General features: G+C 41.1%; 1 protein-coding gene across 3 annotated transcripts in view; it reads left to right on the top strand.

Moving 5' to 3' along the window:
• The first annotated feature begins 8,588 nt into the window (after nt 1-8,588).
• The window catches only part of MPPED2 (metallophosphoesterase domain containing 2), a 123,397-nt gene continuing 104,515 nt past the window's right edge, over nt 8,589-27,470 (top strand). Inside the window, exons 1-2 of one of the 3 annotated variants that reach the window (XM_083600120.1) lie at nt 8,589-9,153; nt 17,025-17,268. In XM_083600120.1, coding sequence (XP_083456246.1) covers nt 17,141-17,268 — 128 coding nt within the window. In that variant the 5' untranslated portion in view covers nt 8,589-9,153; nt 17,025-17,140. Of the gene's footprint in view, nt 9,154-9,542; nt 9,680-10,613; nt 10,800-17,024; nt 17,269-27,470 lie in introns of those variants that run through there. The other 2 variants (XM_083600122.1, XM_083600121.1) reach the window with 2 other exon arrangements.

Consider the following 27,470-nt stretch of genomic DNA (forward strand, 5'->3'; position numbering starts at 1 on the left):
TGCCACAGGGGTGTCTGAGGATGCACTGGTAACCACAGACATGAACTGAAATATACAAATAGCACAAGCAATGCTCACTGCTCAAAGGAGCAGAAAGTCACCTCTTGATAACTTCTTCCTATTAGAAATTAATATTAGAATTGGACCTCATTTCCATGTAACTGTTTTGGATATGAGCCTCAGGCTGACATTTTCAATTAAGATTGTAGAGAGTCGGATGAATTATAGCTGAACTGTGATCTGCCTGCCTTTTGCAAATCCCAGTCACATCAGTTTCCAAGTCTAGTCCAGAGGGACCGATTAAGTTGACAATTGTTGACTGCAAGGGTAAATTCCCTCCCTTCACCATGAGAATATGCCTTAAAATAATCTTCTGGGCTACTACGACATTACTTTTCTGCCAGATGTAAACCTGGACATGTTTTCCATGTGAAAGTCTCACTGACAAGGCCAGGGACTTTACACACGGAATAAATGCAATACGGAGATTCAGACTGAACAAATTTGCCTCGTTGTTTCAATGAAGATTTCTCTTACTTTGCACATACACAGAAATGCATTTTAGCTAGTAATATTGAGAAAGTGCAGGTACTAGAGATGGAGAATAGCATGGAAGGTCACTAACATTATAGCATTCTTTGCATTCGGCGCTACCCTACCAAAGGCCAAGCGAGGTGGCTGCCTTAGTCAACTGATTCTGAGTCATGAAAAAGCAGTGCATGTTCAGATTTATTACTGTTGTATTCTCATTGGGACTTGAATTAAAGTACCAAAATAAATTGACTAGTCTTTGGTACTATGTACCTTGACTAGAGGAATTGGGGCGGGTGCCATTTGCTGCTCTGTATCAGACAAGCCCTACAAGTACTCACCTGAGAAATACCTTCATGCTGCTGAGATGAGTATTGAAAAGTTGAAAATACAACGTACCCTGCAAGTGTCTCAGAAAAACAGGGACATCCCATTCCCCCCCCCCCCACGAGAGCTTGGTGGCCATTCGAGTTGTTGTGATCTGGTGCAATTTTGTGCTGAGATCTCACTCTCCCCCAAAAAGCATTTTTGGGGGCTGTGATCTTGTGCAGCACCCCAAAACATGTGTGTTTTGCTACCTTTAGAACACAGCCCTGAAAAACCCCCCCATGTATTTTGGGCTCTGTGATCTTGTGTAGGTCACATGACTTGCGCAGGAGCACTGTTGGGAAGACAGGTGTCCTGGTTTGGGGACTCAACATGTTGGAGGGTATGAAAGAATTATATCCCTCTTTATAGCCTTAGGAGGTTTTCAAAAAGGCTTGTAAAGAATCTGCAGAATACAATCGCATTCAAAAAGATTTGCACATATGATCAGAAACAACGTTGGGCCAGATTTGTTCAGACGTAGGACATATTTGACATTGTTTTTTGTTTTCCTTTGTACCTTTGGGCAGCAAGCCCACTGGGGATCTGTGAGGTGAGGACCTCAGTCAGCCCATGGTGGAGCTAAGGCTGTATTATATACACACAGTATCTTTAAAGCACATTCTTTCCCTCAAAGAATTCTGGGCATTGTAGTTTCCCCCCCCCACACACAGAAAGTTACTCTTCCCAGCAACTTTTAACTACTGTGAGGGGGAGGGGATGTGCTTTGAATGTGCTTTAAAGATATAGTGCGCACACAGCCTAAGTCTTCCTTTGCCGGCAGTTGGCAGGCAACAGCTCCCATTCAGGACCTCCTGAGGCAAAGAAGTGGAGCCAAGCAGCTAGAAGTCTCGCAGCCCATGATGGAGGCAAGTCTTCCCTTGCTGGCAGATGGCAGTTGCCAGGCAACAGCTTCCACTGAGGATCTCTGAGGCAACGTTGTAGGGCTGAGCAGCTAGACTTCACTCAGCCCTTGATCAAGGCAAGTCTTCCCTTGCCGGTCGTTACATCATGTTGCCTAATATTCCTATATTACCTCGATTTGGCAGGAGTTACTGCACTGTTCAAACATTAAAGTTTTACAAGATCAGCTGACGTTACCAGTGGTAGCAGTGATTAAAGTTTACTTCCATAAACAAAGGCAATTTGCATTGTCTGTGACCGGTTGTAAAAGCACTAAAGGTACAAAATATTGGTACAGCCTGTTTCTTTTTGGCCCATACTAGATGTGATGGTGTCAAAACCATGTGAAAACTGGGTCAGAAGTCAAATATCTATAAAACAGTGGGGTGGAGTGATTTAAAGAGCAACGTGGACAGGTGGGAAAGACTGAAATTAACCTGTGTTCAAGCTGTGCCGCTCCCTTTTGGATAGGGAAATTGGATTCTTGTGGGAAGGGGATATGTTTAGATGTTTCCAAGGGAAGGGAAAAGCAGCAGGAATAATAGAAAATGTGTCCCTTCAAATTCATCAGGGAACACTGTAGAAATGGTAACACCAACAGTGTTATCCTGTTACAAATAATTAAATGCTGGTAAGGTGTATTGGGTCTAACAGCATTTAACTGTCACAAAAAGGATTTTGCTGATGGATACAAATTTAGAATAGTTGTAACCACATGTGGAAGCAGAAAATGCTTTTCTATTGACGTAACTTAAAAATGAAAGGGACACTTTGGTTAAAAGAAAATAATAATTTCTGAATACAGTACTTGCATGAAAAGCTCAGCTGTGCTTTGTGCAACATCCTGCCTGATTCTGAAGAACTTAGATCTTGCCATTACTTTGTGACATTTTGGTTGATCCTAATCAAGGTATTGCCCAACTCTGTATTTTGGAGTTTCTACCTAAAAACCATATGTCATTGTTTCCATCTAAATATGGATAAATGAATAATTGGTCCTACTTTATAGGATGTGTATTGTAGCGATGCTGGACACTGAGCTCCAACTCCGAGGTATATTAATATTTTTGTGTGTGTGTGTGTGTGTGTGTGTGTGTGTGTGTGTGTGTGTGTAAATACATGACTGCAATTGAATAGGGAGTATATTCATGCATGGAATTCAGATGTCAAGCTTTTCAGTTTTATGGCTTAAATATTTATTTAGACTATTTAATGAAAATCTATTGATTAGTTTGATTTGACTGGCAGTTTTTTCACATTATACCGCAGAAAATTATCTTGAAGTGGTAGAACTAATAGAGATGGCTGCTTAATTAAATGTGCTGAGTACTGAGGTAAATGTTTGAAAATCCCAAATGTTGTCTCCTCACTGCTTTATAAAGCAACTTTTGTGTTGCTTTATGGGAGGCCAAATGGGGATGTTCCAATCAGCTACCTAATTTAATTTAATAGGAGCAAAGCGGCAGCTGACCAATATCCTGTGAAAGAGCTCTGACCCAGTGAATAGAAAAGGCCCAAAGGATATCTGGGGAGACTTTCTTCTGGCTGCTGTTTACTGTTCCTTCTTACTGTTCCATCAGCATCAGCATCTCTCTCTGGCTAGGGAGCAAAAGTCACATCCTAAAAGGAGTTTAACTCCTATATGAGGAAGAGCAATGGGTTTTGGATTCTTTCCTTAAATCTGGAAGTTCCTTGAGTATGAAGTAGTTTATACACCATTTCCCCCACATCTGAGGGCGGTAGGGTTACACACATTAGAAAACCACACCCTACATTTATCAAAAAAGGAAAGAAAAGTCTTGTAGCACCTTAAATCGAACACATTTATTGTGGCATATGCTTTCATGGACTAATGCCCATCTGATGCAGCAGCTGATATTTCAAAAGAAGATATAGAGGGTGGTATTTCAGAATGTGAAACTGCAATAAATGTGGTTTCTCTCCCCCCCCCCCCCCGGGGTTCTAATAGCTACCATTTCTGTCCTTGATTATTTTCTTAATTGAAAGCACTTCTAGGTGCACAAGTAGTGCTCTCTCGCTCTCAAGGCTTCTCTGAGCCCTTTTCCTTCTTGACCTTATTTTTTGTGTGTCCAGTTCATTTATAGAGTTGACCAAGTTCCCCCCCCCCTTCCCTCTGATACAGACTATATCTGGAAAAAGTATAAAATGGGCAAAAACCAGGACCTGGATATAGTGTTGCTACACCTGAAACTTCTGGTCAGCTCAGGAGGGAACAGATAATCAATTTTGGCTATTAGATTGACTGTAGTTGCCTTCTGCTTCCTAAGAAAATATTGTTACACCCCACCCAATCTCCATGCGCAGTGCAAGATTCCAGGGATCCAGGCGTTTACCCAGAGTTTGTGTTCCCTTTGGAAATGAGGCATAGTGGAGACTGTGGTGTCTTTATGATGTATGGTTTATTTGCACACGTATAGACAACCTGAGCCTAGATGGAGAGAGTTCAGAACATTCCAATTCCAATAAGGTCTCCTGCTTCTTCGATAGGTGCAGCAGGTTTGCATCTCAGAACATAGAAATTTTTGTCACTGCCAAGAGAAAATAATTTTCCCCCAGTTTACATAATCCAAACTGTCGAGTAAAATCAGTTTTTAAGAATATTGTTCGTTATATTGATTTTTTATGATTTTAAATGTGGTGTAATGGTTAGAGCAGGCCTCAGCGAACTTTTTCAGCAGGGGGCCAGTCCACTGTCCCTCAGACCCTGTGGGGGGGCCAGACTATATTTTGTGGGGGGGGTGAACAAATTCTTATGCCCAGGAATAACTCAGAGGTGCATTTTAAATAAAAGCACACATTCTCCTCATGTAAAAACACCAGGCAGGCCCCACACATAACCCAGCGATGCATTTTAAATAAAAGGACACATTCTACTCATGTAAACACACACTGATTCCCGGACCGTCTGCAGCCCAGATTGAGAAAGTGATTGGGCCGGCTCCTGGGTCTTAGTTTGCCTACCCATGGGTTAGAGAGTTGGAACTGGACCTGGAAAACCAAGGTTTAAATCTCTGCTCAGCTATAAAGCTCACTGGGTGGCATTGGTCCAATCACTGTCTCTCAGTTTAGGCTACTTCACAGACTGGTTTTGAATCCTGCATGCCATCTTGAGTTCCTTGGAAGAATGGTGAAGTATAAATGTAATATTTATTATTATTAATAATAATAGTAGTAGTAGTTGTAGCAATAGTAAGCTGCTAGGTAAAATAATAAAATACGAATCTGCAACAAATTCAACACTAGCACATTTAACAAATCTAATAATAATTCATATAGTAATCATTAATAGTAATTATTAATACATAATGAAGTAATGTGCGATGAAGGGTTGGTTGAACTGGATTTAGATGCTAATGTGCATATTTTTGTCATTCTTTCATTGAATGACAATATTACGCTGTTGAAATTATGCTGTTATAAATATTGTGCTACTATGCATATTGTGATCTGGCCCATTATTATTTTTTACAATGAAAGGGAGAACATAATGAAGGGGAGAAGATGGGCATAAAATACATATATAATAAAACCATACATAATATAGCTACAAAATTTCAAACAATACATTTCTTAAGCAAGATATAATTCAGTAAAATATCCTGACTCATTATCTCGTGTCTCACCAGCCTCCTCACTGCTGTTCCTTTGGCTATCTTCCTTACAGAGAGGGGGAGCCTTTTATACAAGAATAGTCCCTTATCTGCAGTGTCTAGCTTGAACCTGATTTGAGCTTCTGGTTGTTATTTGAATGTCAACAGATCCATGAATATATTATACTTACCTTTTCAATCTGACAGGTGACTTTTAAATTAAGAGTCTTACAGTGCCATTCTTTGCATGTGTACTTGGGGAGTGTTAGATTACATAGGATTGTACTGTGCACGTTCTGTTCTATGGGATAGATCCAGAGTACGTTTCTTATACCACTTACCTGGCAATTACTACTCAGTGGGACTTCTCAGTACCCTTGTATATTGTTACGGAAATTAGGGGGGGCACATCTTTAAAGTTGTTAAATGTTACAAATATGCATAAATGTATTCTTTCGACTTGACAGCTCAGGGAAGTTACCTAGCTTTAAAAATCATATAAAATCAACTCCTTTGCCACTTTCCTTCATTCCACGGCCAAGGACTTGGAAACCACTTGGTCCCCGCCATAATCCCTCAAGCGGGAGGTCACATACTCACAGAAAGGTACTCATAGGTGTCAATCGCTGGGCAAAGGCACTCCTCCAGACTTGCCCAGGTGGCAGACTATGCAAACCAAAGTTCTATTGTCCCTTTGTAGTAGGTGCTTAGAATGTACTTCCCAATACATAACCTGTATAGGCCTGTTGGCCCAACACATTCCTCCTATGTTAATCATGTATAACCCTCCCCTTTTCTGATGTAGCAATGATGTAGCAAAGACGTAGTGATGATGCTTAATGAACTGTATGCTCGGATAAGATAGAAACTTTTAAAAGTCCTTGTCACCCCATCCATGGGGTTCAAAATTCCTCTTTGAACCTGTTGCGCAATAAACTTTGGTCTACAGCTATTTGCTCTGGTTGGTGGCTGGGCTCCTTCCTTTATTCCGCAGGCATCTGCCCGACAAGCTGGGTGACTGAGCAGTCTTGCACCTAGATTTTTCCGTAACAATATGATTGCATTGTTACAATTTATTTTTGTGTGTGTGTGTGTATACTGCTGGTGGTGTTAGGGTGTGTACATACATCCTGCTGGATTAAGAAATCTAGATGATTGCTTCCATACTTTCAGCCTAATGGGTCGAGAGGGCTCACAATTACAACTAAAACTATAGGGCAGTCCCCCAAACCCCTAGAGCCGATTTTGAGGGCGCATGGGACTCTAAAGGAGAGCAGAGGCTCATCCCACTTGTACAAGAAGAGCTGGATGCAAAGCTTTTTATATTAAAACAACCACAATGAGGAGATTTTTTAATTTTTATTTTACAGTGCTTTTTCTGCAGGACATTTCTGCTAACTATTTCAACAAAGCTTGGTTTTGCTTACAGATGAAATTGTTTGTGGATATCTTATTAATTTAGCGGACTACCTGGCACTTTCCCTTAACCATCCATAAATTTTGTAAAGTTAAATTTTCTTACCTTAAATCTCCCTTTACTTGTCATGAGTATTGTGCATAGTTCTTCGCAGGGCAATGTTTCCTCCTTTTTAAATTATTGCAAAATATATAAGGAACAAATGTATGAAAATTTAAAATAACTATTGGGGGGAGTTTTTGAGAGAGAGTAATACTTTTTGATGTCACATTATAGTTAGAGAAAGGTAATAGATTTTAGAGTATAGAAAGTAGCTCTAGAGACATTTAGATCACTGAGTACACACTCACCTTTTTTAATACCACTATCACATCTGTGCAAATAGGTTTTGAAAACAACAAAAAACTGAAAAATCAGGTTAGCAACAGGAAAAATTGAATGTGTTCAAACCGTGTTCGACTCTTTCGAAAAAAATAATTAGCTGGCCTAGTTTGAACGTTATATTACAATATGATTTAGTATTGCATGCGTGAGAGTGTTCCCCTCCCCATTGCTTCTCAGAGGCTTTCTCCCATTATATCCTCACAATCCGAAATATATGCACCCCCCTGGAAATTTTTATGAAATACAAAGTTAGCACAAAGTGTTCTGGTTGTATTGGGGTAGGAGGCGTGATACTATGTCTCACCCAATTAACATAGTTCAATAAGTTTAAATGTTATTTTCTCTTCATTGCTTTTAAATAGCTTTGGGCTGGTTTGCCCTGCTCGCTTATTGTGACCTGCACTGCGTTGCAGAGGGTTGGACTAGATGACCATAGAAGTCTCTTCCAACTGTACAATTCTATGATTCGATATTCCTCATTCTTTTCCAGATTTGACTGCTTCTGTCCCTCGCTCCCCAACACATTAGATTTAGGTTGCAATGCTAACTGGAAGTAAGCCCCTTTGAACATAGGACTTACTTCTGACTGATACGCTCAGCAGGATCGTACTGCAAATTGTTCTGCAGAAAAAAAACATTGGAAATTTTCTCCTGCTTCAGGAATGAGGCAATTTTTAAAAAAGAGGGAGATACAATAGTTATTACATGTGGTTCTGCCCCCCCTTCCGCACACTCAAAAGGTTCCTGATGCTTTGTAGTTAATCCTAGTAATAACCTTTCTATTCCATTTCATTCAACTGTTTGGATTTTGTGAAAGTGCTATGGCTCTCATTTGTTTTATTATTATTATAAAACAAATGGGGGTGCGCACCTCCTTGAATTTGTACACCCCAGGCATACAGAGTCAAAGGGACTTGTCTTCATATAGATGCATTGATGGTGTCAGTGAGATGGAACTCCCATAATCTCTTACATACATTTATTTAGGCTTGGTGTATGTTAATTTCCCCGTCACCTAATTTTAATTTTTTACCCCTAAATCGTGAAACCATTTTTTTGGGGGGGGGGGTTGCCTCGTTTCTTTCTTAAAAAAGAGGAAAACAACCCCCTATACTAATGACCATGATGATGACACAACGCTTGAAGAAATTGAGGAATACAGTACTTCAGGATTTGCAGGGCACTCCAGCATGCAATGCCTTAGGTCTCCCGTGACCCTGCATTCCTCTTCAATTTAATCTTTCAGGGGAGGGCAGGAGATTTGCTGCGATTTGGCAGGGGATGCTCTCCCTCCTTAGCCTTCCTTTTTGGCTTGAGGTTGCGGGGTGGGGGGGGGGAGAGAGAGAAGAGAGTGAAGTAAGCAGCAGCAGCAAGGAGGAGCTGGCAGCCTATGCGTGTGTGGCTGTGTGTGTGTGTGTGTGTGAGAGAGAGAGAGAGAGAGAGAGAGAGAGAGAGAGAGAGAGAGAGGGAGGCGAGCGCCTTGGCCGCCCTGTTTCCTGGTGCTCTGCTCCCTGACCCCAGTGGCAGTCCTTACTCACTGCACTCCTCCGCTCTCTTCCTCCTCTCCCCCTTCATTTCTCCCTCTCTCCCTCTTTCTCTTTCTCGCTCTCCAGCCCAGATCGCGGCTGCTCTCCTTCTCCCTTTTCTTCCTTCCTTCCTTTCCCTTCCCTCCTTCCTTCCTTCCTTCTGCCTGCGTCCGCCTCTCTCCTTTCCACTCCGGGGACCCTCGGGGGTCGAAGGTGTCTGCCCTGCCTTGCACCAGCCGTCAACCTTTGGCAAAGCCTTTCCTCGCTCTTTCGCCCTCTCGCAACACAGCTCCGCGGCACCATCCGCCTCCTCCTCCTCCCCTCCTCCTCATGGATCGGCTCCTTCCCCAGCACTGAAGGCATCCCTAGGAACACACATCAACATCCAGGAAAAATAAAAAAAGAGGGAGAGAAGGTAAATCATCCGCCCCGAGCAGAGAGAAGGGGAGAGAGGGATCAGATGGAAGAAGAAGAAGGACCAAGAGAGAGAGAGAAAGGGGGAGCGAGAGGGAGAAAATTCCTAATAACAAAACACAAAGCCATGGGTTAGAGGTGCCTTGTCATGTACAAGTACAAGGGGATCAGAGAGGGCAAACAATAATCAGATTCAAACGGGCTGCTGATTTGCCACTCGCCAAAGCGATCGCGGGCAGAGAGCTGGATTGTTATGATTGTGATTTTATTATAAATTGTTGTTTCAGAAGGAAGGCTAATTTCTGCGCGGGTGTCTGTTTCTCTCTCCGCCCCCCCCAACCCCGGTGCTTCTAGTGCTCCCCACCTTTCTCCTCCTCCTTCTCCTGCCCCCCCCTCCCCGCTTTTGCGTTAATTTCTTGTCTTGCGGAGTGGGGGGGGGGCGCGGCGCCGGCTGGGGAATAGATTTGGCAGCGGAGATTAATTCGCTGGCTGTTTACTAGAGAGTCTCGGGTGATCGGGGTTATAATGTAAGAGCACGACCGGGGGAGGGTAGGCCAAAGGGAGCATTGTGCTGCGCGAGGGAGAGAGCGAGGCGAGGCGGCAGGTCGAGGGAGTGAAATGCAAAGTACAGTTAGCGTGGAAAACTGAAACGTGGGGCTGGCGGGGAGGAGGAAGGTGTGGGGACGGGGGGGGGACAGAAACGTGTTTGTCACCCCCCCCTTTGCCTTATTCTCTGCATTTTCTCACCCACCCACCCCTGCCCAAAGCAAAAGAAAAGGAGAGGGGGGGAAAAAGTAACGATTGCAAATAGGTTTCTTTACTATTCAAGAGCTGGAGTTTCCCCTTGTCTCTTTCACATGCAAGGCAGCTACGTTTCTCGCTTTCTCTCCCCCTTCTCGCTTCACAACAGGCTTGGAAATCAATGACCCCCGAGGCCTAAGGGCACTTGGAAACCTTTCGACATTTTATAGGGGTGGGGTGAAAAGGGGGGGGGGGAGGCTGGAAAGAAGAGAAATATGAAATCACCCACGAGTTGTAAATTTACCGCCCCACCCGGCTTGCTGCATGATTTTGTAGTTTTCCCTCGCCTCTCCCCCCCCCCCCGCCAAAAGCAACCCACCTCCTGCTAGGTATTGTAGTTTGAGTGCGAAATGTGAACGAGAAGAAGCGGTGTATGTTGTGCGTGGGGGGGGGGGTGTTACAGCTATTGTAGAGAAAAGAGGATGGAAACTTTACCCATGCACATTAAAAAAAAGGAGAGAAAAGGGATCTAGAAGTGGGGGGGGGGAGACTACAACAATGAAGCAGTTGTAAAAATGTGGAGTTTGAATGAATGCATTTGAGCTAGGTTATAATGCCAGCTTGAGTGGCAAGGGGGGGAGATCGGTTGGGATGAGTGACGTTGGGAAAAGGGGGGGGGGGAGAGCCAGGATGGTGCGGTGTCAGAGCTATTGGCCGCTGATTGTGATCAATCATTCCGAGCACTGGGGAAAGAGGGAATGAGAGAGGCAGAGAGGAAGCAGACCCAACACGCAGCGTGGATTCAGAGGAGTGCTGCCGCCTCTCCGGGAGAGTTGCCCAGAGAGAAGGGGGGAGAAAGTGTGCCCAGCACCGCTTAGATGGGCACGGACTGACTGCCACGAGGAGGTAGTGTGTGCAAACTGGTACCTGGCTGTTATTGTTTTTTATTGTTCCTGTTTGCTGCTGTGCACCTTTGAACTGAAGGTGGCTTGGGAAATGGATCATTTCAACCGAGGGATGGAGTTTGTTCTAAGGATTTCATCTGTAAGAAGAAAGGGTCCACAAGGATTCTTTCCTCTCTTTCTCCATCTTTCTGTATGTGTGGCATCAGGTTTTTTTATGAATGGAAAACAGGTTTGGTTTCATTTATTAGTCATGTGTTGGGGATAAGATTTTATCTTTCCAACATTCATTTGATATATAACTTTTATGCACCCCTCTTCAGAAAGGAAAAGGAAAGGAAAAAGCCTACCTGGAGATAGGAGCAGAATGGATAATGAGTTATAGTTAAATTAAAAATATATGCACTGTTTGCTGGAATGTTGAGTATAAATGGGGATCTTGTTTTGCAGTGATTGGATAAACTTATGCTAGAAGAAGCTATAGGAAAGTATTAAACAAGACACCTACATGAGTAACTTCTTGAAGACTTTATGGATTTAAATTCTTGAATTGTTACTTGGGCTGCAATGCTAAGAACACTTACCAGGGAGTAAGCTCCATTGAAAACAGTGGAACTTACTTCTGAGTAAATGATTGCACATTGAGTGTAGTTTAATCAAAGCGAGAATAACAAAGGTTGAATATAAATCTTGAAGGAAGTGTTAGCATCAGTATCTTATTTAACTCTTCCCCCTTATTTATAATTCTTAAGGAATTTCCATACTTGCTTCAACTAAAGCCAGTCTAAAGTCAATGGGAATTAATATTCCAACTGATGGAGTAAAATAGTGGGTTCTCTCTTCCCCAAATAGTATTTGTTCTCTTTACATCTGTGCAAATTGTGAGTGTGATTATTAATTTTCTTTCATTTAATGTGCATGTTTATAACAGTGTTATAAAAACTGGTAGCCTGGTAATGCCAGAAATACTTGCCATTTTTTTATATATTCTGAGACAAAAATGATTATATACAGTGCATATAAATGCCCTGCTTTTGTGTCTTTTATGGACTTCAAATCAAATCAGCAGATTCAATGCCTTTGTGACATTTATCCATTGTGGAAGCATACCAACTGCACAACCAGTGCTTACATTATTCACAGGCTGCCCCCTGAGTTTTTCAGGATTGCATAATATAAGATGGCACTTTGCTAGTTCTTCTGTTGGCATAATTCTAGCATTAAAATTAGCAGTAAGTTGCTTAACAGTGTAGACCCCCCCCCTTATTATTCCACCGTGGATGCACCATTTTCTTAATGACTGGTGTCAATGGGAGGGAAGTCCTCACAGGGAGGCTAATAAATTTGTTAGCAAAAGTTTTGAAGTACTTGGGTCCTGCCTTACATTTTCTTCAAAGAGCTCCTCATTAAAGCAGATCACAATCAGACACTTCTAATATGAAAGCTGTTTTGCACTGGAATAGAATGAAAGGGAAATGAAACTAAGATCAACCTGCTCAGACATAATATGTGACCTTTATTTACCAGTTTGATAGTCACTGATTGACATTTTAAAAGCCAATGGTGTAAATTTGCCACGTTTTAATACAAGAAGACCCCCAGAATTAGAAATGTAATATTTTGCTTACTTTTATATTGGCTTGTGTGTGTTTTCTTTGTATACATACTTGAAAATTTAAATAAAGAAATATTTAATTTAAAAAATCTTAGAGAAACTGAATGAGGATTTCTGTTTGCCTACCAATATTCTGCTTTGACTTTGAGTTAGCTCACTGTTTTTCTCATAGCTAAAGTTTTGAATATTGTACAACACATCATGGGTTGGGCTGTATACACTATTCTCCTCAGCAAGTTTGATTTCTTTCCCCTTGAGTTTTGTGGGCTAAAGAATATAAAATACTGCCTTTTGGCTGCACTAAATTAATTAAAATATAGTTGCTTATCTTTTCGGGGGAAAAGCAGAAAAATAATGATATTGTGTTTATTAGTTACACTCAACAGAATCTGCTTTTGCGGAGAGGGAGTGGTTGGCCATGCCATTTCAATACTGCTACCTAAAACTAATGACTAAAACTCTAACAATACAAAATGTGTTCTTTTTCCCCAATCCCTAAGCTCTCAGGGTTCACATTCTTTTTAATGACAGTCATTTCTCTAACAGGAAGATGTTTTCATTTGTATTTACTTTTCAGCGCAGTGCAATTATGCAGTTCCACACTGCACACTGTCTTCATAGTTAGTATCTCAAAAGAGAATTACAGTCTTCACAACAGAATTGCAATTGGAAGCAGGTGTTGTGTTTTACTGTTATGCAAAATAACAGTAAAATATAATTGTGGGGGAAATTAAGGAAACAGCTGCAAAGTTGGTATGGAAGCTCCTTCATTGCAGTTTGTAGGCAGTTATCTTACACTGCAAACTGGGCAAAGATTTGATGTAGCAAATTGTAGCGATTTTGTCCTCCATGCCTATATATACATATATATAACCAGCGAATAATTTGAGACAAATACCAAGAGTACCCTCTGTGAAATATACTAAAGATTTTGGTCAAGATCCACTTGATGAGGGTCTTAGCTCTCTCCCTGCTTGCTTTTTCCGATATGCAAAATGAAGAAATACCCTGATTCTTGAAAAAGGAAGTTGTGTGGTTCCGTAACCTGCTTAACATATGGAAGCCTATGTAGGCCTGAGGTTGTAAAATAATAAAATAAATCGCCTATGGCAGGCCATCTGCTATTTGGAAGGCATTATGTGGAATTTTGTGCTGAACCAGGTTTTCCAGTTCATATCTTAATACTGGTGCAATGTAGAGGCTCCAGATATTTGATTTTACATCTAGCAAGTCCTATTTTTATTTAGAAACAATGGAGCACCGCTATGTAGCAATCAGCTATGTAGCATAACTGGTTGTAAATACAAAGACTGGTTTTCTATACTTCTGTATCAATTTTAGGAAGCACCTAATTTATAGGAACAGCAAGTATATGAATGTAAGTGTTACCTTTTTTTGTATTCCTAAGAATGCACAACGATTTATCTGTTTGGATTTAAACATACCCTAGAAGGTGGATCATGACCAAAATCGGGGGGGGGGGGACCTATCTTCAACCATTTCAGATCTTTTTGGTATTAAAATGTTAAGAGTGGGAATTACAAGTTTTGCTTTTCAAGTTTGTGCTCAGTCTGTTTGCCTTCAGTTTATCATGAGCACATACTTGAAGGTTGCATAACTACTTTTTTCTAATGGCAGGACGGGATTTGTGTCAATGATAGGGAGTGGAAGGAAGTCCATCAACCTCACCAGGGAATAACAGGGAAATTGGTGACTTAATGAAGGTGCTCACAGAGTGCATTAGAATAGCAGGGGTTTTTTGGATGAAGACTTAATCAGAATTATTTTGAGAGATTTCAAATGCAGAAAGCAGTTTGACATAATGGAAGGATTAGAAGTCCTTCACAACTCTTCTTCTGGTGCCACAACAGTGAATAGGCAACACAAGCAGAAAAGGGTTGTAGGGTTATTCCTTTAGCCCTTTATCATTGTATGCATCCTGTCTGCTTCCCTGTGTTCTAGTATAAATTCTTCGAGTGTGTGTGGGGGAGACTTTTCTGTTGGTGGAACTTCCAGTGTAAAAAAGAATCCTGATCTTCCAGAGCTCTTAGTTACCCTTCACAAGTAGAAAAGGCCCCAATGCAAAAGTTACACTAGAACATGGGAAAGCTCAAAGGATCTGTGTGAGGACGAATACATTCAAGGGGCATATCCACAGCTCTTTCCTAGTTGAGATGCCCCTTTATGGCTGAAACATTCAAAAGGGCTAGCAGACATTTACTAATTTTTTGACCAGAATAATGATATTCCAGAAGGAATGAAGCAAATAGCTAGAAACATGTAGGTTGTGTTAAATAATGGAAGTGTATAACTCACAGTAATAAATTATAATTGATTTTGAACATAAAGAACTGTCCATTTCTGCTTTTTTATACATTTCTTTGGCTTAAATAATGAAAGGAAATTTAGGAATGATAGGGTATACAGAAATAGTAGAAAGACATCCCACCAGATGTCAAAGAGAACACCAACTACCAGACTTTTAGAAGACATCTGAAGGCAGCCCTGTTCAGGGAAGCTTTTAATGTTTGATGTATTAGAGTATTTTAAAATATTTTTTGGAAGCCGCCCAGAGTGGCTGGGGAAGCCCAGCCAGATGGGCGGGGTACAAATTTATTATTATTATTATTATTATTATTATTATTATTATTATTATTATTATTTATTATTTATTATTGAAAGCAATCTTTCTTCTGTAGCTCCTGTTCTTTAGTTTAGGCCATATGGATTGGCTTGATGGATGGACCATCTCCAGGTCCATCTTCTCCAGTATTTTGTAACCATGAATGGGTTGCTAGATGCTTATGGATACTCATAACCATCACTATACCTTGGGGTTTTTTGCCTCTGTGTTTAGAGCTATACTGCCTCTGAATATACATGTTTTGTTTATTTATTTACTTCTATACAGCCCTTCATCTGAAGATCACAGGGCAGCTTACAATATAAAAACCCAAAAACGTACACTATAATAACAAACAATAAGAATACACCCTCAGCTATCATGCATTAGTTATTCACTGCATTTAGAATGCATAATTTTGGCTAGCCTTAACCCCAGGACCAGTGAATATTTCTGGATGAGCTTGATTCTAGTATTGTAATACACCTCTTAACTACTTTTATGTTGTTCATAACATTATAAACTCCTTTCCTGTGAACATCAATAGTGTTTCTTTTTCCTAAACAAGAAAACTCTTATTCTCTTTAACCTTTTCTTGTCAAGAAACTGCTTGAACAACTTGATCGTTTTGGTTGTCCTTTTCTATACCTTTACCCATAAAAAAATGTTCACGGGTACTCTCATTTTCCTACTCATATTGAAATACTGCCCCTCAATGAGGCCAAACTTAAATTCACAAAATGTTTAGGGATATGCATCCCCCTGTGTCCCCCCATGAAAAAAGCACCGCTTGTACCAGCTCCATCATGTCCTACTGAGAGTAAAATATCCCCTGTTGCTTGAGCATTGACCTTGTAAAATTTGGGATATGGATATGTTGCAATGCTGCTACAAAATCATTTTTAAATTTAAGAAATACAGTACTTATAAATGAATTGGAGAACAAAAAACAACAACTGTATGCATGTTTGGAGGAAGGGTGAGAGGGGAGGAGGGGTAGGAAGGAGAGAATGATGGACCAAAGATGTTCAAGTTTGTGAGTTTAGAAAAATATCAGAAACGTTTACAGTTGCAATTACATTTCTTTGCATTTATGAAGAGGTTGATATTTTTAATTTAAAGTAAAATTCCTCTGAGTCTTCTAAAATTACTAAGATTACTGTGTGCAAATGTAGAGGGTGGTTTAACTGCTCACAGCAGAAGTGTGGTTGGAGGAGAACTCTTGCACATCTCTGCCTGTTTTGCAGGTTCTTGAGTTAGTCTCCAAATCTCTGGGTGCATGTCAGGGAAGTGGAATCACTTTGGATCTAAGCCATTTCCCAGACCTTCCCTGGCACATCCTTGAACCTCCCCAGCTCACCCCTTACCATGTTCCTACTGAAGCTGGAGCGCCAACATTGATTGGGCCAGGGCTGTAGATGCTTCTGCAGTGGCATTGACGTTGAATCTCCATATCTGGTGTCAGAACTCTGTCTTCTTTGTTGGAGAGGGAGACTTGGTGCCTGTGTTGTCCTCCAAACGTCATAGAAATGCGGTCATAAAGTACTTTAAGCATGATGACAGCATACCATGTGGGTATAACAAGTTGAACCTGAAACAATATGTTGCCCTGTGGACCGCTACTGTTCAGGGTTCCAGCAGCCAGCCATACCCTTTCCCAAGCGGCTTTCCATACCCACTTCCCAGCAGTCAGCCAGTATTCCTTAAGGGGGTGTATTTGGAGGTCTCCCACCTTTAGGGTTTTATCTTTAAGATTTTTCTTTACTTCTGCCAACCAAGGGGTTTCCCCGGACAGGCTGATACCTCCCTTTTGTATGTGGATTGTGTCATTTCAGGTACATTAAGATCTACACTCAGATAATGAGTTTACACGCTAGTGTTATTAGGAATGGATCAATACATATTTCCATAGGAAACCATCACAAGCTAGGCTGAACTCAAAACCCTCATTACAAATTGATCAATATCTCTGTACTGTTCTGTTTTTCCAGAAGTCTGCAGAGCTCATGAGGAGATATTTGGCTTCTGTCGTTGGCTGAAACACAATGCCCACTCCCATCTTTTGTTCTGGAAAGTTGTAAGTTGCTCATGTCTATAAAGAGAAAGGATGGCTCATGGAATTCCTTCACAAGGCAAAGTTACCATTTCTGTGGATGAATACAGCTCAAATCCAACCCAGGCGTTCACACACTACAACATTAACCAGAGCAGGTTCCAGCCTCCCCATGTACACATGTAAGTACTATGAATGATTTTTGAACTTCATGTAGTGGAAGTTACAGGTGGAAAACTTGTCCAGAATTAAGTGCCACCTTGCTGTTATATCAAGGTGTGAAACAACCATATATTTTGCTGTAATTGAGTTCCATAATTTGCTTGCAATTATGCATACTTTCTGGAAGCCAAATCAAAGTTGACATGTATCTTGCACCTATTTTACAGTTTTCTAATTCCTGGTAGTGAAAATCAGGTCAACATATCAGGGTTGTGATGGCTTTGTAATCACGAGAGTAGAAAAATAAGAATTTGAGCTTCTTTTTACTTGTTGCTAGTCTTCTAACATTTATTGTGATAACGTTTTCAAAAAACAAAAAGGGGAGAGTTGAAATGTTAGCCTGTAGGATGTATAAATTGTGAACTGGAAGTTCATGTTGCCTACCCCTGGATTGATGGTGGGTGTGGAATTATTAGAGTTATGGCAATCCCTGTTATGAACTAGGTGAAAACAACAAAAAAATCCAAAATTTGTTGCATGGTTTATTGGACAGAATAGTGTTCAAAGAGCTCCAGATGTCAGAGGCTTGGTAAAACTCAGCACAGTTTTGTATGTGAGCTGCGGGCCTAGTAACAGACTTGTAGCTTTATTGATTTCCCTGGAACTTGCCAGAGGGACATATTTCTTGAAAATGTGAACACCCTTCCCCCACCCTTTGCACTCAGCTGCGAAATAGGCCTAATTGGGACTAATTGTCTCCTGATCACTGAATCCTTTGTCCTCCTTGTTGTAAGGGGAAGTGTGCCGCATGCTGCATTCCTCTTACAACAAGGAAGACAAAGGATTTCAAGACTGCTGAACTATTAGTCCCAAGAAATACAAATACTGCATTAAAATAATGTTTATAGCCTGAGCTTAAACCAACAAAGGCAGAGCAAAAGGTTCCCTGCTCAGACTGCTATGTTTTGGTATTGTGGCTTGTGAGATCACACTGACAACAGAAGGACTTGTGTAGGCACAGTTTGTGGGTGTGCATGTGTACACTCACATGTTTTAAGACCTAAGTGAAGACTTAAAACTCCAGATTTCCTTCCTATTGTCTAGTGATGTCCGATCTTTAACAGGAGCAATTTTTACATAATCTCCTTTTTCCCTAATGGTTTGAAGGACAAGTTAAATTATAAAACAAAAGAGGCACCTCTTGACCTCATGTTGACCAAAGGTGAGTCAGGTCTTTTATTCATTGCATAGTGAGAATTCGAAAGTGTTGGAGGAGAGATACTTCTAAGAGATTAGATGTTTCTTCAATAACTGATAAGAGGGCAAAGGGTTTTTGTTTTTTTAATTCCATCAATTCCTGTTGCCCTGAGTGAGGTGTGCCAGCCTTTGAGCTATGCAGAACTCTTTGTTAATGAGAATGGAAAGTTAGCTTTTTTTTTAACCATAGAGAAAAGGACAAAAGTTAAATGCCAATGCAAATATATTAATCACTTTTAAAAAGCAGCCTTGATTATGCACCAGATAAACATGTAGTTAGAGTCGTAACCTGGCAGGGCTCTTGTTCCCCTTTTCACCCCCCCCCCAAAAGAAGACAATCTTCTCATGTTGTATTGCAATAAACTCTAAAAGCTGTGTAAATTTTAAAAGCCGTTTGATGTGGGGTATATGTGTTTGATGGGAGGGTTAGAGAATACACTTTTTAAAAAAGAAGCCAACCCCCCTCTTCATGGTTTCCCTTCTGCATGATTGAATAGGCTTGTGCAATGATGAAATAACCAGGAAAAAATTCCAGAGCGTTGTTTTGAAAACCGCTTTTAGCTGATTGTTGTATCTGATCGTAGGTGCATTTGCTGTGCAGAAATGGACAATACAGCTATTCAACATATTTTACAATGACTTTGTATTTGTGATTTTGGGAACATGCAGCTGTTTTAGGCCATCATTTCTGAAATTGGAAAGCTTTAGCTGTTGTAACAAAGATAATTTACTTTAAGAGATTATTAATAATTCCTTCTGATACAGGGTGTTATGTGAAATGCAGATTCACACTGCTGATTGATTACTGCATTCCTTTCTAAGACCCAGCTACACCACTTGTTCTATATATAGTTAAGCTGTCCTGATCAATGCTGTGGATTGGGAAATTTTCTAAAGAAAATTTATAATCCTGAAAGGCTGAAGCTCAATCTACTTTGAGTGTCTAGGATTCTACTGTTTAACTACAAAAAATAAAAATAAAAATGGAATGAGATCACCTTTCCTCTAACCAAATATATATATATCACCTGGTTTTGGAAATTATCTTGATGCAGCATTTTGAGCAATTTATTTTAGACTACAGATCATTGTTTCAAGTTAGTATAAGTAATCCATATACAGTATTATGAAGTTGACACATAGTACACCAGGTTTGTCCTATGATTTCTGTGGGTCTGTTCTAGGAAAAGTGACTAACGAATGCACAACATACAGGCAATTTCCATTAAAGGTTCAAAACCAGATGCCATGGTTCTTATGGTTGGCAGAAGGATCACTAGCCTTGTGTTCTGATCTAGTGTCTTGCCCATTTACATATTTCAACTTCCAGCTACTTCAATCCCGAGGTGTGCACTGACTATTTGGTACAGTGATGCTTTTTACTTTCATGAAGATGTATGTACTATAGCCATGTCAGTTGGTGTTGGTTGAGTTTTTCTGGAACTCAGAGCATGTTAGATATTTTCTGCTGCAGCTCTCGTAACTCTTCTAAACAGCACTCCTTTCCTCCGTGGAGTTCTGGTTAAATGCTTTGCAAAGCTAAGCACACAAAGATAAATTACATACTTTGCAAGGTGAATGCGTAACTGGAACGCCATGAGGGAGATCCTGTGTTGAGTTGAGTGAGGAATTCAGTTGTTAAAAAAAAAGATGGTGGTGAAAGAGTTAAGCATCCATTTCCCCCTGCTTTCTGTGCAAAATAATTCCACTCTAAAGCTGTTTCTGGTTTTTTTTGTAAGACTGTCAGAGCTTTATTAGATGAGTTTGCAAGTAATGTGTAGCTTTGATGTCTACATCCAGCACCACATTGCAAAATGTTTTCTTAGTTCCCTGACTATAGTGAGGTTGGGAGATAGCACAGTTCAGAGTTGATAAAAATTCATCCACATTACATACATTTTGGGTTTGGTTCTTCAGTATCAAGGCATTCCTTGATAGCCTAAAAATGACTGCTCCTGCATCAACGGAGTAAAACTCTTATTTTGCAAATTGAAGTGCTTATTTTGCACAAATTATTCTCTCGTTTTTGCAAAATTTGCCTTTTTGGGGGGGGGGTAAATGAGCTCAGGCTTTCATTAACAATGCTTATTTCCGTAAGTACAGAGTCCACAGTGAGTGAGCTCATAAGAACTGTGAGTTTTAAGTTGCCTTGCTGCAGACGGCTCTAATCTCATGGCAGACACAAAAAGTTCTGGACTGAGCTTGGTGCCGTGATCTGCACTCAGTGCAGTGAAAGCCTGCACCATATTATACATTGTTTTCCCTTGGGCAACCCTCCTACTTGTATATTGAAATACAAGCTGAAAGTCAGGAAATCGGCTGCAGCCCAATCATAACTGGATTTTGAAATCTGTGAGACACAGGACCAAACTGTCCTCTGTGATTGGCTCTTGTGTGCTTGTTTTTGTTGACGGAACAGCATCCATTGCAGGGCCGGAATGGGAGCAGGGGAAGGATTTAACCTTTTGTCTGTGCCATGGTCCCAATATGGATGGCCACCTATGGCTGGTATTTTCTCAAGGAAGGAAGCTATAATTGATGCTAATGATAGTCTTCTCCTGGGGAAAATAGCAGCAGTGGGGTGCCTTCATACACTTGATACGCATTCATATGCATTCATACAATGTACTTGATTGGGACTGTGTGCGGGGGATAATTCCCCATACTGCAGCCCCAATCTGGATCGGTCCCCCCATGCTCTACCTCTCTCTCTCTCTCTCTCTATATATATATATATACATACACTGATGTTAGCCGCCCTGAGCCTGACTTCAGCCGGGGAGGATGGGATAGAAATAAAAGTTTATTTATTATTATTGTCAGAGCTGCCCAAGGTCCCAGCTCACAAAGGACCAACGCTGCTTCGTTGTTAGGTACAAAGTCTTTATTGAAGTTCAGTTTCACTTCCAGAGCCGCAGCGCGCAGCTCTACGTCTCAACTGTTAGACCGCTGATGCTCCGTCTGAGTCTCCTCCCTCCTGACACCAATTTAAGATTCTAGCCTTACTCCACCTCTTCCTCAGTTCCTTCCGCCTCTGGTTCCGCCTGGCCGTTGGGGTCTCGCCCTTTCTAGCCTCTTCTGACGCTGAGTCCCCTGAGCCTTCCCCCTCCCTCCGGCGGGCTTTAGGAGCTGGTTCCCCATCCGGGTCTCCTGCTGTTCCCCGTGCCTGTACATTTGAACTTGGCGCGCGCGCCCAGCCGGTAACTTTTCTCCTGACCGTTTCACTGCTGCTGCTGTCACTGCTTCCCCCTCTGGGGGGGCTAGCTGCAACTGACCTCCCCTCCGTTGGAGGCGTGGTCAGCCCTGACTCACTCTCTCTCCCCGCTGGAGGAGACGCTGGCTCTGACACATGTGACTCTTCCCCCCCACTACGCTCTGGTGGGGAAACTGGTCCCAATCCCCCACTGCTGCTTTGGGGTTCCCCTCTGTCTCCTTGTTTCTGGTGCGTCCCCCCTGGGACCCCCCTTGCCCTGACCATAGGCGCCCCCTTCTGGGAATCTTCTGATTCGCTGGAGAAGCTCATGGAATCTCTCGGGCCACTGTCATACTCCCCTACGCTGCCCTCGGATTCTTCCCCTTCGCTCTCCATTTCCTCTCTCCCCAGTGCTCCTGCTCCTGAGTCCCTGACAATTATTATGCAACTCCTGTTTAGTAAATGAATGTCAAGCACACATTATTGTGTTTACCATCATGTTTAGTTTGTCCCCAGTTCCCCTTATCCAAAATAACTTACAGCATGTGGTGAATTAAAAGCGTGATGCCTCTTGCTTCATGGTCAAATGTCCCATTTGATTACTTGGCTTTGCAGCCAGTTCAGTTTTCAACTAATTCTATATTTTCTGCTGAAAGAAGATTGTCCCATGAGGTAGAGTAGTTCTACAACACTGGAAAAAGATGCATAGGGGTGCCTTTAGAAAGAAATAAATATGTTTCATCTAACGCTGGGTTTTTACTTCTCTGAGGTCACCTTATTCCATCCTGTCTCACATTAGCTGTTGCAGCCAGCATGTAAGTGTGTTCAGATTGAGAGTCACTGCTGTATTTTGCTGAAGAACTAATGGAACTTGATGTATCTGAATGGCTTTCTGAATCCTATGTCTGAACATCCCATCATTAATTGTTTATAGCAAAAAATTGCACTTTCTAATATTGGCTGTAATGCTAGCAGTTACATGGCTTTGGAAAAATGTTTTGGATAACTTTTTTTCTTTTTTAAAAATCCTAATCCAGCAGATAAAGCTAGCCAAAATAGCATTTCTGATTATATCTGGTTTTCTTTTTTTATTCATCTAATATTCATTTGTGCAGGATTTTTTTTTGGTAATTTTATTTTTAAATCATCTTCTTTTTCATCAAAAGGAACTACTTTTTAGAGATTTAATTTTAGTGAAATATCAAGAAGTCTGGCTTATAAACCATGAGCTGTGAAAACTCATGTCTTCTCAAATGGTCTATCCTCCCTTCAGTTGAATAGCAAAACTGATGTATTTCAGAAAAAAACTGTGCACAAACACCCTTATCATTCATGGGAATCTTTTTCATAGATCTTTGCACAGAGGCTGCTGAGATGAGAACGGGTTTCATTAAAATGTTGGTGACATTATTGAGGGATTCAATATTATAATGTTAATGTTCCAGTCTGTTTCTGGAATCTGTTCCATATGGACAGCCTGTCTGAAACTTCATTAAGGTTATTCACAATTTGTGAGTGCATCTTGAACAGTATACAGGAACAAGGCCAGTTTATTTTCCGTGGCTTAAAGGCAAAGAAGCTGTTAGGATGATTACATAAGCTACACTTCAGTTTAATACTTGTTGGAGCTAATGGTTTTTATATTTCAGTCCCAATTAAGATTATTTACTGAAGGAAATTAGACTTCTGAGAAATATGACTTGAATCCTAACTCTTTGCTCCATTCATAGAAAGCATTGCTATTCACAGAAGAATTGAACCCACAGAAGACCTCCTTTTGTGAGTGATATCTTCCTGTGGGAGGATTCAAATCTCTGTGTTAATCTCTGTGAAGTGCAAGAGAAAGATTGGTAAAGTGAGAATGATATATGCAGCACTATTCCTTCCTTATTTTGTTCAGTGAATAAGAATAATCCATGTTTACATAAAGTTCATGGAGTTAACAAGAAGTCTTCAGATAGTTGTATGTGTTCTACTTTGTGTACGTTTGTGAATACGCATATACATTTCTATCCACTATCTATTTTTGCGCTTTTTATTTTATAGCAGTAAATTACTTCATCCTCACAAATCTAGCTTTTCTGTCCAGTTTCCAGCTTTGTGCCAAAAGAAACGAAACTCTGATGTTTTAAGGAAGACCTGGAAAAAGTTATTGAACCTGTGGTTTTATTTAATATAACAATGGAGAGCAGGTCTGTATGAGAACTGTCAACATTTTTGATGAATAGGTCAGTTTAGTCTATAATTTTGACAATGACAATCATATTTGCGGTTCAGATTCTCAGTCTACCAGCATTTATGGAGATTAAAATAAACAGAGCGTGGCTGAGCCAGCTGTGAAGCAGCCATTCAGCAACTTGTGAAAATATAGTTACATTTGATACCTCTTTTCCAAATCCTTTTTGAAACAACTTGATTGCAGAAATTAAGTTTCTCTTGGAAGATTTTTTTTTTTTGTGGGGGGAGGATTAGTTTGAATAATTTTTTTCTCCTGGTTTTTGAAGGCAGTAGTTTTACAGTGCAGTCCTACACATGCTTTAAAGAATAGCTCAGTCAATAGAATGTGAGACTCTTAATCTCAGGGTCAGTGGGGTTTGAGCCCCACTTTGGGTGAAATATTCCTTCATTGCAGGGGGTTGGACTAGATGATCCTTGTGGTCCCTTCCAACTCTTCTATGAATCTATGAAAGTGACATATCTGCAAAAAAGTAAGTCTTGCTGAGTTAAATGGTGCCTGCTTCCAAATGAATGAGTACAGGATTGCAGCTTTAAAGTATTAAATTGAAACAGCGCCAGTGGAATAGAGTGTCTCTTGGATTTCATTGACTTGTAAATCATACCTTACTAGAAAAGGAGGCCCATTGCCTTCTGTAGTGAGCTATCCAGGAGTAGCTGGCATGGTGAGCTGTGCCACAGTCACCCTCCCACACTGGCAGCACTGTTGCTTACGGGGTGCGGGAGCAGTGAGGTTGGAGCTGTGCAGGTGCATGATGAAATGTTTCACATTAGAAGATGTGCAGGTAGACGAGCCTTTGATAGTATGGCTGTTGTTGCAATGTCCTGTGATAGTCATGAGACCAAAGGAACATCGCCCAGCTGTGAGGTGTGGAGGCTGCTCCCCGCAAGGCCCTTTCCAGCTGGCCTAGGGGGCAGGGCCCACACTCACCCAGACCTACCAAAGAGGCTCCTCATGAAGCCAGAGGAACATCTCTCGGCTATTGTTTTATTGATTTAATATGCTGTACACCGCTTTGAGGTTTTTTATTAAAAATATCAAGTGGTATAGAAAATAAATAAATAGATAGATGATAGATAGATGGTAGATAGGTAGATAGATAGATGATAGATAGATAGATAGATAGATAGATAGATAGATAGATAGATGATAGATAGTGTTACTTGAGTTAATACAAGGATAGAGCTAGGACTGGGATTTGTTGCAGAGGTTAATTTGTCTAGAGCAGGCTTCCTCAACCTCGGCCCTCCAGATGTTTTGAGACTACAATTCCCATCATTCCTGACCACCGGTCCTGCTAGCTAGGGATCATGGGAGTTGTAGGCCAAAAACATCTGGAGGGCCGAGGTTGAGGAAGCCTGGTCATTATTCCATTGTTACTGATGATGAGGACTTGCTTTAGATTGAGAGGTCTTCTGTGAGTAGTAACAATCTCTCCCTTGTAAGAGGAAGCTATTATTCAGCAGGTGTTTATGTGAAGGCTTCCCTGACTCAGAAATCCATCCTGAACATGAGATCAGGGGTGGGACTGGGAAAGCCACATGATGTCAACCCATCCCACAATGTGGGGACCTGTGACCAGATGGCCTGTATGCTTATTCTGCTGTCCAGGTGCTGTGGACAGCCAACTTCAAAGTTCCTGCTCTATGTTCTTAAGGTCCTTTATCTTTAAACTAGACTTGAATCAGACAGAGGACTATTAGAGAAAGAGGTTCCCTTTAAATAAAGAACCATCCTCTGCAAAGTAGGACACTTAGCCTGAACTAGTAACCTTTCATTTTCCTGTGAGGTAGACAAGGCCTCATTTACAAGGTGTCATCTGAAGCAACTAAACATAATCATAAACCAATACAATGACCTTATTAGTTTTTCAAGCCCTTTTGAAATATATAATAGTTCTCAAGGGAGAAAGGGATAGAGAGATAAAGAAACTAATAAAACAAAGACGCATAAGTATGACAAGAAAAGCCCTTATGGAAAAAAAAAGAGCTAGCATGTATTTTTTTTTACCTCCTTTGGAAAAGGAATAGCAAGAACTGAATAAAACTGAGATGTGCTGACTGTTTAAAACAGAGCACAGAGACTCAAAGTTTCCAGCTCCAGTGTCTTCATAATGCAACCTCTCAGTATAATGTGACCATCAAAACAGTTATTTTGAAGAGTGTGGGACAAGTTCCTTTTGTATGACATTTCCAAGGGGCTTGTAAAATGGCCATAATAGTTCTGTCAGTTCTTTGCAGGGCATGGTGTAGAAGGGTTAAGGACCAAGACATCTGGAGTTTTGGAAATAGTTCTTGTTTATGTGTACTTCAATAGATAGAGGAACCATTTCTGGTAACTGTTCCATTATTTTTTGCTGAGCAAAGCACAGCTAGGGTTGTGATCTGGACTGCTGTCATCTGTTATTAGGACATTAATTTCTGAAACAAACACGTTGTGTTGCTGCATCTAAAAAGAAGACTCCTCTACTTTGAGGTTCCTCAAGGATCTTCTCAATTACTATACGCAGGGCAATTCAGCCCCCTGTCCCCCTGTGCTGCAGAGGTGTCCTGCTAGCCAGCCCTTCCTGGATCTTCTCTGTCACCAGTGAGGGAGCCCTGCTGGCAAAGAGTACGCTAAGAAACCTGCCCAAATGGGCAGAAGCTACTGGAAAAGTGTTTTGGATGCTGGGAAAGGTCGGAAACAGATTCTCAGCTGTCCCTGCTTTGATCACGTTTGCAATAGGGCCTCTTCTCTGCACCAGCCTGGAGGCAGCATAGCAATTTTTCCTCCTTCTCCATCTTCTGCTCTGGTCAGAATAAGCAGCAAGTCCGTGGAGGTGAAAGCTGTGTCACTCTTCTAAGCTGGTCACAGTGTGATTGGAACTGATGTTATAAATTGGTTGTTGCATTTGTGCTTTCTATTATATTAAGTTTATTTTTTATTACACTGTATGCTACTCTGAGTACTTTTAGTATAAGAACGGGATGTAAATTAATATTATTATTTTTATTTTATTATGATGCACTGTCCGCTTGGTATGGCAAGGGGTGAAAGGAAAATCTCCAAATATAAAGCAGGGCATCCTAGGGATAGGGCCTCAAGAAAACAGTTTGCTGCATTGGCCTGCTGGTAGGCTCATTAATTGTTGTTTCTGGATTGAGGGCCTATGTACATAAGTATTTGAAACATGCAACATAGAAACAGAAAAATAGGAACTGATATGGACAATAGAATCACCTGGCCAAGATAACTCAATGGGTTAGAGCGTGGAACTATAACGCCAAGGTTTCAGGTTCAGTTCCCTTATGGGATGCCTGCATATTCCTGCATTGCAGGGGGTTGGAGTAGATGCTCCTCAGTTCTACAGTTCTATGATTCTTTGATAGAGCTATAGGCGCATTAAGAGAAATGGGCAAACCTGGATAGCTCCATTGGTTAGAGCATGGTGGGTATTTAGCAGGATAAAATTGATATAAATAGGGTGGAAAATGGAGTTTAGCAAGTATGCAAGTGAAAACCAGTTGGAGTTATTAGGATTCAGGAATTGGTTTATG

Source organism: Podarcis filfolensis, assembly GCF_964270895.1.
Source record: "Podarcis filfolensis genome assembly, chromosome: 1".
Lineage (NCBI taxonomy): Eukaryota > Metazoa > Chordata > Lepidosauria > Squamata > Lacertidae > Podarcis > Podarcis filfolensis.